Source organism: Rhinatrema bivittatum, chromosome 1 (genome assembly GCF_901001135.1).
Source record: "Rhinatrema bivittatum chromosome 1, aRhiBiv1.1, whole genome shotgun sequence".
Classification (NCBI taxonomy): domain Eukaryota; kingdom Metazoa; phylum Chordata; class Amphibia; order Gymnophiona; family Rhinatrematidae; genus Rhinatrema; species Rhinatrema bivittatum.
In genome coordinates, this window is record NC_042615.1 from 271499252 (window position 1) to 271513374 (window position 14123).

At 43.3% G+C, this 14123-nt stretch overlaps 2 protein-coding genes across 2 annotated transcripts in view; one reads left to right on the forward strand and one right to left on the reverse strand.

Annotated features, from left to right (window-relative positions):
* PRADC1 (protease associated domain containing 1) overlaps positions 1-6852 on the reverse strand; it is a 38380-nt gene extending 31528 nt beyond the window's left edge. The window contains exons 1-2 of the mRNA XM_029594650.1: positions 6716-6852; positions 5092-5341 (exon numbers count right to left, since the gene is read on the reverse strand). Coding sequence (XP_029450510.1) covers positions 5092-5194 — 103 coding nt within the window. The 5' untranslated portion in view covers positions 5195-5341; positions 6716-6852. The remainder of the gene's footprint in view (positions 1-5091; positions 5342-6715) is intronic.
* Positions 6853-6876: 24 nt separating this feature from the next.
* The window catches only part of CCT7 (chaperonin containing TCP1 subunit 7), a 75048-nt gene continuing 67801 nt past the window's right edge, over positions 6877-14123 (forward strand). The window contains exon 1 of the mRNA XM_029594638.1: positions 6877-7019. Coding sequence (XP_029450498.1) covers positions 7014-7019 — 6 coding nt within the window. The 5' untranslated portion in view covers positions 6877-7013. The remainder of the gene's footprint in view (positions 7020-14123) is intronic.

Consider the following 14123-nt stretch of genomic DNA (forward strand, 5'->3'; position numbering starts at 1 on the left):
TATTGTACCAAAGAAACCCAAGACGTATGCTATTAACATTTACAATAAAGCTTCCTGGAAGAGAATAAGGGAAATGCTTAATTAAACAAGAAGATTAAACATGGTAAAACATTCATTTTAACAACATTAATGCTGCTTGACCAGGATATAAAATGACCTGTCCAATGGGAGCATAATTGAGTCAGTACAGATCACTCATCCATTGAGGAACGCATATTCCCAGATACTTGATGTAAGAGGCAGCTCTCTTAAAGGAGTTAAAAACATGCCGGTATCCCTCTCTGAGTACCAGTGCCAATTGGAAAAGCCTCAGATTTGTTATAATTAACTTTGTACCTGGCCATTGCCCCAAAAGGATTAGCCAAGAAAAGCAAAACGTAATCAGCATATAATGAGATGACATTACCTTGCCTCCCGCCCTAAATCCTCATGTACAAGGATCCGCACGGATCCTTTGAGCCAGCACCTCGTTAGGTCAAAAAGCAAAGATGATAGCGGACATCCCTGCCTAGTCCCCTTCTGTTTGGAGAGAAAAAAAAATCAGAAGATCATCATTCGTTAGGATTCTGGCCTGTGGCGGGCATAAAGAGCCTTAACCCTGTAACTACATTGAGGTAGTATGCCGTATCTGTCCAGGACTGCGAACAAAAAAGTCTGCCTCAGCCTGTCAAAGGCCTACTCAGCATCCAGCCCAACCACTAGCCCAGGGATCTTATCTCTCTTGGCCAAGATATGTTAAAAATCAGTGTTATTCATGGAGGAGCAGCTTTTAAGAAATGCCGTCTGATCTTCCCCTACCAGGTCCTCCATACAGCTTTTCAATTGTATCTGAAGAATTTTTGCTAATATCATAATATCAGCATTCAGTAGAAAGATAGGGCGGTACCCCTCGGGTCAAGGCCATATGAATTAGGACTATTGTGGCATCAGTTAAATTATCAGTTCTGGTACAGTGGAGTTACAGATAGATAATCAAAAACCTGTTTTAAAAGGACCTGCTAATTCCTTAAATAATAGTTTATAAAAATCCAGGGGATACCCATCTAGGCCAGGACTTTTCTTCCCTGGTTGTCCCACCGCAGATCTCTGCACCTCTACTCACATAAACAGGGATGCCCAGCCTTTTCCTTTGCCGATCCGTGAGGTTCGGGAGAGCTATTTCACTAAGATTCTGAAGGATCTCCGTCACTGTCACAAACTCCTCAGCCATGTATACCGTATTTTCCGGCGTATAAGACGACTGGGCGTATAAGACGACCCCCCCTTTTTTATACATATTTTTAAGAAAAAAAAATAATTTTACACTCAAACAGGAGCAACCCTATCTATGAAAAGGCAACACTACAAATACCGTATATCAGGCCCTAAAAACCAATATACCTCTTATTAGGAAAACAGAACTAGCAAGCAGCTATAGATCCCCACACATAAATAATTGTAAAACTATACTAATAAGCAGAATAAATGTTTCAAAACAGCTATGAACAGAACAACATCCAACAATTAAAAACTCATAAAAACTATTAAACATTCTCCAAACACCAATAAAATATTTCAAAAAAGCAGACACATCACATAATATTAAATAATTAAAATGGCAGTCAATCAAGAAAAATAAACTTAAAAAGCCACCTTTCCTTACCCCCTCCAGCAGCTCTCCTATTCCTCTTCCTCTTCCTTAGGGCCCATGTCTCTCACACACACACACACCATACCAGTCATGCCCCCATGACCAGTTTCTGTCTCTCACACACCAATCATTTCCCAAACAGTCTTTGACACACACACCAGACACCTTCCTGAACAGTTTCTCTCATGCCATACACACACACAGGCTTCCCACTCCCGTGTTCTGCTTACCGTACATATACGAGCTTCTCACTCTCATAATCACTTTCTCTGTCTCACACACACACACACCAGTCTCTCTCTCATTTCCATGCTCACTCTCCACGTGCACAGGCTTCTCATTCCCTGAATCACATTCTCTCTCACATTCACACACACCGTCACCTTATCAACCAGACTCTCTCTCATGCACGCGCACACACACACAGCCAGCCCTCCCGCTCCCATGCTCTTTCTCACATAATCAGGCTTCTTACTCCCATGCTTTCTCACATACCCAGATTTCTCACTTCCATGCTTTTTCTCTCTCTCACACTCACATACACATCAGTCATCTCTCTGAGCAGTCACTTTCATTGTCTCTCACACACGAGCTCGCTGACCAGTTTCTCTCAATCACACACATGCTCTCAATCAAATACATTCTCTCACTTACACACAGGCTCTCAATCACACACACATTCTCTCACTTACACACAGGCTCGCTGGCTGCTTCTCTCTCTCTCTCTCTCACTTCCACTCCCCCCCGAGCACAAATAGTAGCTGCAGCAGCCTCCTCCTCCAGCCCCCGCAGGCCAAGAAAGAAGAAACCCATCGGCCGTGGGAGGCTCATGCTGCTGTCTCCTTTCCCGATTACCAGCTCCTTCGACTGCTCGGGGCCGTTCCTGCTGTCGCCGCTGCAATTTTTTCACGCGGCACGGCTCTTTCTTCCCGCGCATCACTTCCTGTTCCGGTTCAAAGGGGGGGGGGGGGGGGCGGGAAGAAGAAAAGGGCAGCCACGGATGCCACAGCTTTTTTTTTTTTTTTTGCACCGCTGCCGTTCCCGCTGGGCTTGAACATGCTGATAGCCCAGCGGCAACGGCAGTGCGGTGCGCGGGAAGGAGAAAGCCGTGCCGAATGAAAAAATTGCAGCGGCGATAGCAGGAACGGCCCCGAGCAGTCGAAGGAGCTGGTAATCGGGAAAGGAGACAGCAGCATGAGCCTCCCGCGGCCGATGGGTTTCTTCTTTCTTGGCCTGCGGGGGCTGGAGGAGGAAGCTGCTGCAGCTACTATTGTGCTCGGGGGGGGGGGGGGGGTGAAAGAGAGAGAGAGAGAGAGAGAGAGAGAGAGAGAGAGAGAGAGAAGCAGCCAGCGAGCCTGTGAGTAAGTGAGAGAATGCATTTGATTGAGAGCATGTGTGTGTGATTGAGAGAAACTGGTAAGAGAGCAGGTGTGCCCTATAAGACGATACCCGGCGTATAAGACGACCCCCGACTTTTGAGAAGATTTTCTTGGGTTAAAAAGTCGTCTTATACGCCAGAAAATACGGTATACTGCAGGGAGGGACTGCACGGTATCACCTCAGGAGGCAAGCGGTGCTGTAGAGACTGAGAATACTGGCGGGCTGATGTTGGAATGGGACTATATGGCCATGACGACAGCTTTTGCTTGGTCTGCATCTGCTGACAGGGATGCATAACCCACTCGTTGGGACTGACCTATCCGAATGATAAAGAATGGCATGGAGCATTGTTAAACTGAACATCCAACATTTCGCCTCCTGTACTACAAATATAGTTACAAATTACACACATTGTACACTAGCAAATTGGGATCATTTAGATTTAATTTTTTTTTTTATTTATTAAAATGTTTATACCAGTATTTGGCATGAGCCATCATATCGGTTTACATCAACTGACAATTAAAAATAACGTTATATCAAATAAATAAACTTATCATATACTGGGGTATGTAAAATACAATATTATATTTACATTATTAAATTCTATTACAATCTTATGTTATAAAATAAAACAAAAAATCACATCACAAAAAGGACAGGTAGGGTATTAGGAGTTGCACTGCTCATCATTCATGTTATGAAAAGGTATTATATCAATTCACATTACTTTTATTATATGGTAAACAGGTAAAGATTCATTGCAGAAGAAAATGTTACCTTATTTTGGGGAGAATACACACTAGAGATCATTTTTTCATTTATCCCAGAACTCCTGCATGCTGTATAAGAGCAGTAGTTTGCAGAGACTTCTCACCATAAACTATACCCTCATCTGGGATATGACATCTATAAAATACTCTTATTCTCAGTGAACCCAATGAATAGCACAATGAATAGCACAATAAGCAAAGCAGGCCACTTCATTCTTTGTTGCTAGCAGCACATCTGAATGGTATATACGTAGAGGATAATTTTATAACCTGCATTACTTAGCCACTGCTAAAATGCATACATTATGCCAATTTTCAGAGAGAATTTATGCACATAAGTCTGCTTTGAAACTTCATCCTAAGAATGCGAACACACTAATCCAAGTAAAGTTACACCTGCTCTTTGTAGGGTGTAATTTGTGTGGCCTCTTATGTGGATATTTTTTAAAATAAAGTGTGTGTGTGTAAATTCCTACTCTGTCTCCCTGAATGCCTATTTTTTGTGTGCATAAAAGTAGGCATGAAATAAGATTACAAGCATGCTTTTATGTGCATAACCCCTGCACAATTTTATAACATGACATATACCTGCATAAACTGTTTTTATGCACATACATGGCTTTGAAAATTACCTCATAGCTATTTAGCTGCAAAAAATAATACATCTATAAAAATGACAGATTTTTGTTCTTGTTTTAAAATAATAAAAAATTAGTAAATATTCAATTAAGGAGATATAAAGAAAACTGTACTGACTAAAAAGCTTTGACAGCACACACACTTCCTTTCCATTTCCAGGTCATGCCTACAATCTTATTAACTCATCAGCAGCCAAACAAGAACCCCAGAAGACACATGTACCAAGGGATCTCTCCCATTTTGTGGCTATGGAAAAATCCTGCTTCAGATAGTGGAGAGCAAACCTGTACTCCATGGAGTACGGTATCCACGATCATCCCTAATTTAGGAAATCAGTAATTAAATCCTTTAGAAATTACTAGCAGAAAAATATACGCACATTGTCTATTTAAAATAGCAAAACCTTCGGAATCTCTCTTCGTTAGCCATACTTCTTTGATCAAACACAAACAAGTCCTCATTTTCTTGTAAGATTCTCGATAGCGTGTTCTTTCATGAGACTCTTTGGCCAGGCTCGCAGGCTCTTAGATAAATGGGCTAAAGCTCCCAGCGGCTTTGACGTTTACCCGCAGAAATGGCATGAGGGGACAGGTAAGGACACGCGCTACTGTTGGGCTACAAGTATCCCACTTCCTTTGTAATGTAAAATCTAACTAATGAATAACTCACCGCACACAAGCAGCACGGAGGGTGACAGCAATAACAACCAGGACCACTTCCAAATACTGAACACCATTTCTCGGTAGAAAGCTTCTTTCAGACGCCCACGCATCTTGTCAGAAGGGCCAAGAGCCTAAGCCCCGCCTCCCGGCTGCACTCATTGGTGAAATAAAGTGTCTCCCGTTTCCAGTGGTGCAGCTTCATGCTAATCAAGCAGTCTGCCACACCATTTCCGGGGTTTTACATTACCAACATGTACCTAGTATAAAGGAAGTAAAAATGGATAGTCAATCTGGTCCTGTATATATAGATGGAAGACACAGGATGTATCCCAGTACAGTCTTTGAAGATGCTTTTCTTCAAATAAACCTCAATAGCAGAAGTAACTGACTTTTACTAGAAGGGTAGAGAGGATGTCTCTAATGGTGAAAGAATTCAAGCATAGCTGGCACAGAATCCGAGAGCAGTGGGAAGGAAGGTAGTAGGAAAGAATAGGAAATTAATAACAAGGGAGGCAGACTAGATGGGCCAAAATGTTTTGTCAAAAGTGTTGTCTTTTTACAGATGGAAGAATGGAGCTAGATGTATTTTCTCTCAAAAATATAAGAATACTTCCACATTGGGATACATGGAAATTTTGTTTTGCACTTTTGTTGTATCAATCAGTCTGTCTAAAATCTGAATTTTTTGGAAACAGTCCTTCATTATCTGGATTTAACAAAAAAATCATTTTAACAGCAATTTTTTATTAGATATCTATCTGATTTACACAATGTTCATATGTTGTTGTTGGCTATTAAAGTGATAATCTTAACTACTTTTATTTATTTAAAAAAATACGTTAATGGACATCCATGTCTAAGCGAATGTTTTAGGTTTGGTTATTTACTCAGTGGGAATGATAGGGAATGCCTACTTTGCTTTGTTAATTTGGATAGGACTATTTGGGGGGTTTTTTTAGTTGTAAAATAAACTGTTTTTAAATAAACAATTTGGCATGGACCAAAAAGATGTTCTGTAATTTTGTTTTAAATAAAAAAGTTCTATTATATTAACGTATACTACGCTGGTTCAGTGAAGGAAATAGAATCGTGTCCTGGGAAATTAATGCAAATTTATGTGCTGCCCTTGCAAGTTAATTGGCATTTTTAAAAGGAACTTTAATGCGAGATTCTTCTATCAGTCCCACTTCCTTTCTCCCTTTCCATACAATTGTCAAATCTCAGTTTTACATATATAATCAGCACAGTATCCTGAGATCCAGTTCAGTTGAAAAGTAAAAAATAACTCCACAATAGTTCAACTTTGGAATCATTTTTATGCACCTGGAAACCAAACTAATAATTATTAATCTAAAGACCTACAACCTCTAGTCGCGTTAGCACTTCTGCCTCAGCGGCGAGGAGTGTTAGGCTTGGGAAGAGTGGTACGGTTACCAAGGAAACCAATGTGACCTGCCCGTGCTAGAACCCGGTAAAAAAAAAAACAAAAAACTGCGCGCGCCGGCACCTCGGGCCCAGGAACCAGGCGCCACGGGAAGGTGGAGGAAACGCTCCGCCCACGTGACGCGACAAATAAGGCGTGGGAACCTTTATCTCCGTAAACCCGCCCGCTGTGGTGTTCTACTACTCACGTGCCTGCAACGCTGCTAGGAATTAACTCCGCCCTTCGCTTCTCGGCTGCCCAAACATAGCCGTCAGACACGAGATTACACCCACTTTTATTAATACATGAATGAATAAACGACGAAAGCAATGGCTCGCCTCTCTTTCGTAGCCCCGCCCCCTGACAGTTGACCGTTTTCCCTTCCCTCCTCTTCCTGTCTAGGGCTGGGAAGGTTCCGGAAGGGGCGGGTGTTCTGTAGAGCATTGTGGGAGTTTGGCCTTGGGAGGTGCGAGTTTACTGTCATAGCTTTAGGAGCCGCTAGCAAGATGATGGTGAGTGAGAGATGGAGATCTGCTTCCATCCTTCTGTGCTAGCGCCGGTACTCGCTTGTCGGTAGTGCCTATTTAAGCCTGTCCTTATTTTTCTGTTTCTTCTTGACTAGAAGTGGGGCCGCTGGCGCGGGGAGTTTCTTTTTAACTCCTCACCCTCAGCTGCCAGGGTTGGGCCTAGTCATTGCGAGGCAGCGGCATGTTCCCTTGGGGACGCTCGGAGAGAGTGAGATCCGCTGGGGCAGGGGGAGTTGGGCTGTGTGGTTTTTTTTTTTAAAGGTATAATTTCTTTATTTCTTAAATTGGTTTGGATGTGACAATCAATAATAACTATAATTAGTCAAACAGACCAAATCCCATGTCCTCATCTGACTCCTCAGACTCTTCCACCCGGGGCCCTGCGGGCTGTGGCTGACCCGTTGGTGGTGTATGAGAGGGAAGAGAGAGGGTGTTATATTTGGTGGACTATGATTTGGTGGCTGTGATGAAGGGTCGTGAATGCATCGAACGATACTAGGAGAGATGATAAACGTGTCAAACTAGTAACAAGCACAGAGTATCCTTTTAAGCGCAAAGAAGTGAATGAAAAGTCCTATCATCTGTGATGTATGATACTGTAACAGGAAATTGGGTAGTGTTAAGGCATCTTAATGAATAGCAGACACTTAACTTTTTTTTTTATTAGTTCAACAAAATATAACATTGCATACAACAAAACACAAATATAAACAAAGGATAAAAAGAAGAGGCAGATATCATTTATGAAATACTATCCCATAATCACAGCTCCACAGAATGCATAATCAACCGTAAAAAGGTCAGCCTGCCTCAAGGTGATTAAGGCATGCTAAGTATCATCAATAAAAGAGAATTAGCTAAATGAGTGCTTCAGTTATGAGATTCCATCTTTTCATTCTGGCCGATTATGTAGTATTGGTGTGCGTTAAATGGGTGCTCATGAATGTGTGCCTGCTCCCTTAATGTATGCTCCCAGGCACCGGATTTATATTTAAATTAGGTCCTGTGGTAAAAAGGAGGCACTAGGGGAAATTGCATGCCCCTAGTGCCTTCTCAGCTGTGGGTGCCCTGGAGAGGTGGCTGTCAGTTAGAAAAATGGATGCTCAATTTTAGGGTGTCTGTTTTCCTAACTTGTGTACAGCCACAAGTTAAGAAAATGGGTGCTAGTTAATTGAGTGTCCCTTTTTCTAAGCTGACTGCTGGTACTTTTTTTTTTTTTTTAAGCATTTTTCCCAGACATTCAAATTTTTTTGTTCCTCTAATTTAATATCGCCATGATATTAAGTTGGAGGAAGTACAGAAAAGCAGTATTTTTTGGCTGCTCCAAAATTAATCTTTGCTCAGGGCAGGTGTTAATTTTGGCGAGTAAAAATCTGTGTTGGGTGCACTCTTTTTTTTTTTTTTTGCATGGGGGGAATAGATAATAGCCTTATCAACATGCATTTGCATGTGATGAGTGCTGTTACCTATGCGTGCAATTGGATGTGTTTTGGATGCGCTAACCCCCGTTTTGCATCAAGGGTTATGGACGTGCGTTGAGCCATTCTATGCAGCCAGTGCACGGTATTGCATCAGCCTGAATTTTCTTGTGAAGCAGGACTCTGACTTCAAGCATCTACATTCTGTAGAATAGATCACATTGTATTTTCACTTGTATAGTAATTTTGCTTTAGTTGAGGGTCTTACTGACATTTGATGGATTTAGGATTTTGCAGCACCTAGGTACTTTTGGTGCTTTCACTTTTCCACCTCTAAGGATCTGTTAGGTACATGGTAGCAGAGATTTAGCAGAGCTGGAAGGCACCAAATGTTAACCAGCCTGCTGCTTCTAAACCTTTGGTGCTGTAAGCACAGACATAATGGGTGCTCATTGATACCTCCAGGGCTGGGTACAGTGTCATCCTTTATCATTTATAGTTTAGAAAGGACATATTCAGTGAAAGTTGTGCTAGTCTTCCTAGAACAGTGGTGATCTGGGAAACTATAGACCAGTGAGCCTGACTTCAGTGCTGAGAAAAATTTGGAAACTATTCTGAAGAACAAAGTCACAGAACATATAGATAGACATGGTTTAATGGGACATGGCCAGCATGGATTTACACAAGGGAAGTCTTGCCTCATAAATCTACCTTTTTTGAAGGGATTAATAAACATTTGGATAAAGGTGAGCTGGTAGATTTAGTGTGTTTGGTTTTTCAAAAGGCGTTTAACAAAGTTCTCCAGGAGAGACCCCTAAGAAAATTAAAAAGGAATGCGATAGGAGGCATTGTCCTTTGGATTTCAAACTGGTTAAAAAGTAGGAAAAAGTAGGACTAAATGGTCGGTTTGAAAAAGTAAACAGTGGAGTGCCTCAGGGATCTGTACTTGGACCAGTGCTTTTTAATATATTTATAAATGATCTGGAGATGCTAACAACGCATCAGGTGATCAAATTTATAGATGATGCAAAATTATTCAAAGTTGTTAAAACACAAGCGGATTAGGTTAAATTGCAGGAGGACCTTGTAAGACTGGAAGACTGGGCATCCAAATGGCAGGTGAAATTTAAATTTGGATGTTAAGGAGCGCTAGGAGAGTGGTCCCATTTCCGGGGAGATTGTATGCCCTTGGATCTTTGGCTTGACCCCAGAGGACTCCATGGCAGAACCGAGGCTGGTGAGACATGTCCGAGCCTGGGCTGAGACCAGGAAGCTAGGCCCCTGCCGACCTGCACAGCCTGAATGAGGCCAACCATGCAAGATTGGTCTCTGAGTGGTCCTCCGAAAACTCCAAGCCCTTTCGGACCTGCCGCTGGGAATGGCAAAGGCGGCAGACCCTTTAAATCTGTGAAGGAGGGGCAGGCCGCGCCTTAGGAGACAGGAAGCAGGAAACCATGTAGGACCATGGCCAGCGGCGTCCTGCCGCTGAGCAGTGCACAGAGAAGCTGGGCCTCTGCTCAGGCCCCGATAACAGCGGTGGCATCCAGGCTGCTGAAGACGGACCGAAGAGCTGCTCCAGCCGCGAGGGAGGACAGGGACGGTGGCCTCCGGGCCGCGAAGCGGAATTGAAGTTGGCGGTGGCTCCTACCACCCTGGGAAGCGCCGAAGTCCGCGGCTCCCTGCTGCGGTGAAGAGAGGAAACATCAATGGCCTCCGGGCCACGAAGGTAAGTGCCTGCTCGCGGCTAGACCCACGAGCAGGAGCGCAATATTGGACAAGTGTAAGCTGATGCACCTAGGGAAAAATAACCCATTCTGTAGTTGCACGATGCTAGGTACCATATTAGGAGTTATAACACAGGAAAAAGATATAGGTGTGCGGTGACAGTCAAAAAAGCAAACAATGTTAGAAATTATTAGGAAAGAAATGGTGAATAAAACAGAGAATGCACCTTAAGAACTGTGTGCAATTCTGGTCATTGCATCTCATAAAACATGTATTCCTCTGCACTCAGGCAGGCCAATTCACACCAGTTGGTTATGCACTCCTACCAGAAGATGGAGTAAAGTGACTCGCTGATGTCTCTGACATATAACCCTGTCCCAACATCAGCCTTCCAGTATTATTTGTCTCCAGCAGATAAGGTATTTTATTTATTTAAATTCTTTTAATATACCGATGCTCAAGACCATGTCTTATCGTACCGGTTTACAATAAACTAGGGGGGTACACCCGTTAACAAAGAAAGATTCTGTATTTCTGCGTTTCCTGAAACCAAATTGTGATGGATATAGAATGTTGTGGGATTCGAGGTAGTCTGTGAGTCTAGTATTGACCAGTTTTTCCATAAGCTTGGCTATGAAAGGTAGGTTAGCGATAGGGCGAAAATTTATGGGGTTGGAAGGGTCCAAGTTGGGTTTTTTTAGTAAAGGTTTCAGCGAGGCTGTTTTTAAAGCGTCTGGGACTGTTCCGTTTGTGAGTGAACAGTTTATGATGTCGGCCAAAGGTTTGGCGATGATGCTGGGGATTGTGAGAAGGAGTTTGGTCGGGATTTGGTCTATTGGGTGCGATGAGGGCTTCATTTTCTTGATGATAGATTCTATTTCCAGGGATGATGTAGTATCAAAAGATTCTAGGGATCGTTTGTGTGTCGATGGGGTGTAGTTTTGGTCAAGAGGTGGCTGGGAGTTAGGAATGGGGTTAGAAGATGTAAGCGGGATAAGTACATTTTTTATTTTGTTGTCGAAGAAGACTGCTAGCTCGGTGGATTTGTTTTGTGCTTCTTCTTCTGGGATGATTGGAGGAATAGGGGTGGTGAGTGTGGCAACATATGAGAAGAGTGTTTTTGGGTCGTATAGGAAGCCGTGTATTTTTTTGGCGTAGAAGTCTCTTTTGGTGCGAAGAATAGTGGCCCTATAGTAGCTCATTGTGGCTTTGTAGGAGGCCCGTGCAGAGTTGGTGGGATTCTTCCGCCATTGTTGTTCTTTATGTTGAAGGTTTTGTTTAAGTGTTCTTAATTCTGATGAGAACCAGGGTTTTTTGTTAGTGCAGGCAGGATTTATATTTTTGGAAGTCAAGGGGCATATTTTATCCGCTGTTGAGTGGGTGATAGTTAGCCAGGAGTTCATGGCGGTGTCCGCATTTGTGAGGTCCAGTTTAGTTAAGTCCTTGGTGAGCGTGTTGCTGAGTGTTTCCATGGAGCATGTTTTTCTAAATTGGATCGTGGATTTCGTGATGTTGGTGGTGGGTTTTTTCTTTATGGAAATTTCAGTTTCAATAATTGAGTGATCTGACCAAGGGATGGGGGTGCAGGTAGGAAGAGAAGAGGTCAAGATCGGATCATTTGTAAATATTAAATCTAGCGTGTGTCCTGCTTTGTGCGTGGGTTTGTTAATAATTTGTTTGAATCCCATGGCCATGAAGGATGAGAGGAGGGCTTCACAGTTGGCTGAGGGAGAGGGGGAGTCCACATGAATGTTGAAGTCTCCTAGTAGGATCGCTGGAGAGTTGGTATTGATGTGTTTGTGTTTTTACCACAAGCAATCCCTTGTGGGGATTGCTTGTGGTAAAAACAAAAGGAAAAAAAAATAGACCAGGAGAAGATTCAGATGCATTGCTTGAGCTCCTGAGGAGAAGCCTGACCAAGCATAGAATTAAAAAAAAAAAAGGCATAAGAGGGAGTACTTGGTGGTGAAGTCTTGTGGCCCCCCCCTCCCCCGTAGCTGATGACCCAATCCTGCTTTCAGCCAGGAAGAGCTCAGCTGAGGTTAATTAAAAAAAAAAAAAAAAAAAGAAAGTTTTAGGCTCCTTTTTTCCTTACTGGGTCCTCCTTCCCTCAGCGTCGTCTTCTGCATATCTTACCCCCTTTTCCCTCTCACTTCTCTGTGGAGTTAGTGTAGAGTGGAAGTGCTAGGGCTTGGCTGGTTGAGCGGTTTTTGGCTAGGCCCTGCTTCTCAGGCTCTGTTTACTCAGCCGTGTGGTAGCTGTAGCGGCAGTTTCTTTTCCCCTGTGCTTAGGTGCATGCAAGGATTTTCACCGTGCGACGGTGTCCTGACGTGGGTGCACTCGTGCGTGAGTACTTGTGTGGGTATACCCGGCCGCTGCTGGGGTGGGTGCAGGAGGCTGCCTAGAGAGTGCAGGAAAACTATGGCACCCGGGACTAAAAAGGGCAGTCCAGCCATTGCTCTCACTATGCCTGTTTAGATGCTCAAACGATTTGGCTACTACAGATTTTACCAGTTGGGATATTCCCTTGGCCTATGGTGACTTCAGAGGGAAATGGGGCAGGAGGCGACACAGTGGACAGGTCACTCTCTTCTCCCCCCCCCCCCCCCCCAAGTCCCTTGTTCCTGATGGTAGAGGCATCCCTAAGAGAGAGGTCAGAAAGTGCCAGGTTTGGGTCTATGAGCCCTGGTATGGATCCATTCTCTTCCTAGGTGGATTTATTTCCATGGCTTGCAAGCTTTTCTGCGGAGGCGAAACTTCCTACTAAAAAGGGATCACATGCTCGGGTCTCCCACTTGTCAACTACTGTGGGTAAATGCTGCAAGAAGGCTATCCTTGGAGATGTTCAGGGGGATATGGATCATGATACGTCGGATGACTCTAAGGATTTGGTTTTCTACTCTCTAGAATATGGAGAAATTCCATCTGAATTGGAGCTACATTGGGCTCTACTCTTGCCGAATCTGTTGACTCAGATTTATTTATTTATTTATTTATTTATTTATTTAAGTTTTTTTATATACCAACATTCAAGACGATAGTCCCATCATGCAGGTTCACAAGAAACAGGGGTGCAATTAAAATAAACTTTACAATTTGAACAATAGTGCAGAAAAGCAGTTACATGTAACAGGGAAACAATAACTTGGAGTAAGAAGGAAAATGAAGATCAGATAATTATATATATATATATATAATAACATTATAAGGGGTGGCTATTAATGCTATTACTAGCGAAGTATGTTGATTGAAGGGAGTTAAGTAATGTTGGAGTTAGGAAAGATCCTGAAGACGCTTGGTATGGACGGGGGTGACACGATGGGCTTACAAAAGAAAGATCCCATATTGGTCTCTTTATGCGAAGCATCCTATTTCTTTCCCCTTCTAGATCCAATTCAAGAATTAATTGACCTTGATTGGAACTCCCTGGAGGCAAGTTTTAAAGAGGGGGAGGGGGGGCATGCTTTAGCAGGTTTGTATCCCGTGGATCCGAAGGCAAGGGAACAGTTGCGATTCCCGAGGGTGGATGCCTTGGTACGTGCTATTACCAAGTGAGCCACCATCCCAACAGAAGGAGGGGCAGCTCTAAAAGATGCTCAGGATAGAAGGATTGAGGCTAACCTTAAGTAGGCCTTTGAGATCATGGCAGTGAATTTGCAAATTGCTTCTTGCTGCTGCCTGGTGGCTCAGGCTGGTTGGCAGCAAGGAGCAGGGTCTGATGACAGTTCAGTGATAGAACTGGGAGCCACATTCTTAGCCAATGCAGGCTGTGACTTGGTGCAGATGGCCACTATAGGGATGGATTCTGTAATAGGGGCTAGGCACCAGTTGTGGCTGCAAAATTAGTCAGAAGACACTATTTCCAAGTCCAATCTCACAAGGTTCCTCTTTATGGGTTCTCTTTTATTCGGAAGTGAGTTGGAGAAGATAGCGAATAGCTGGGGTA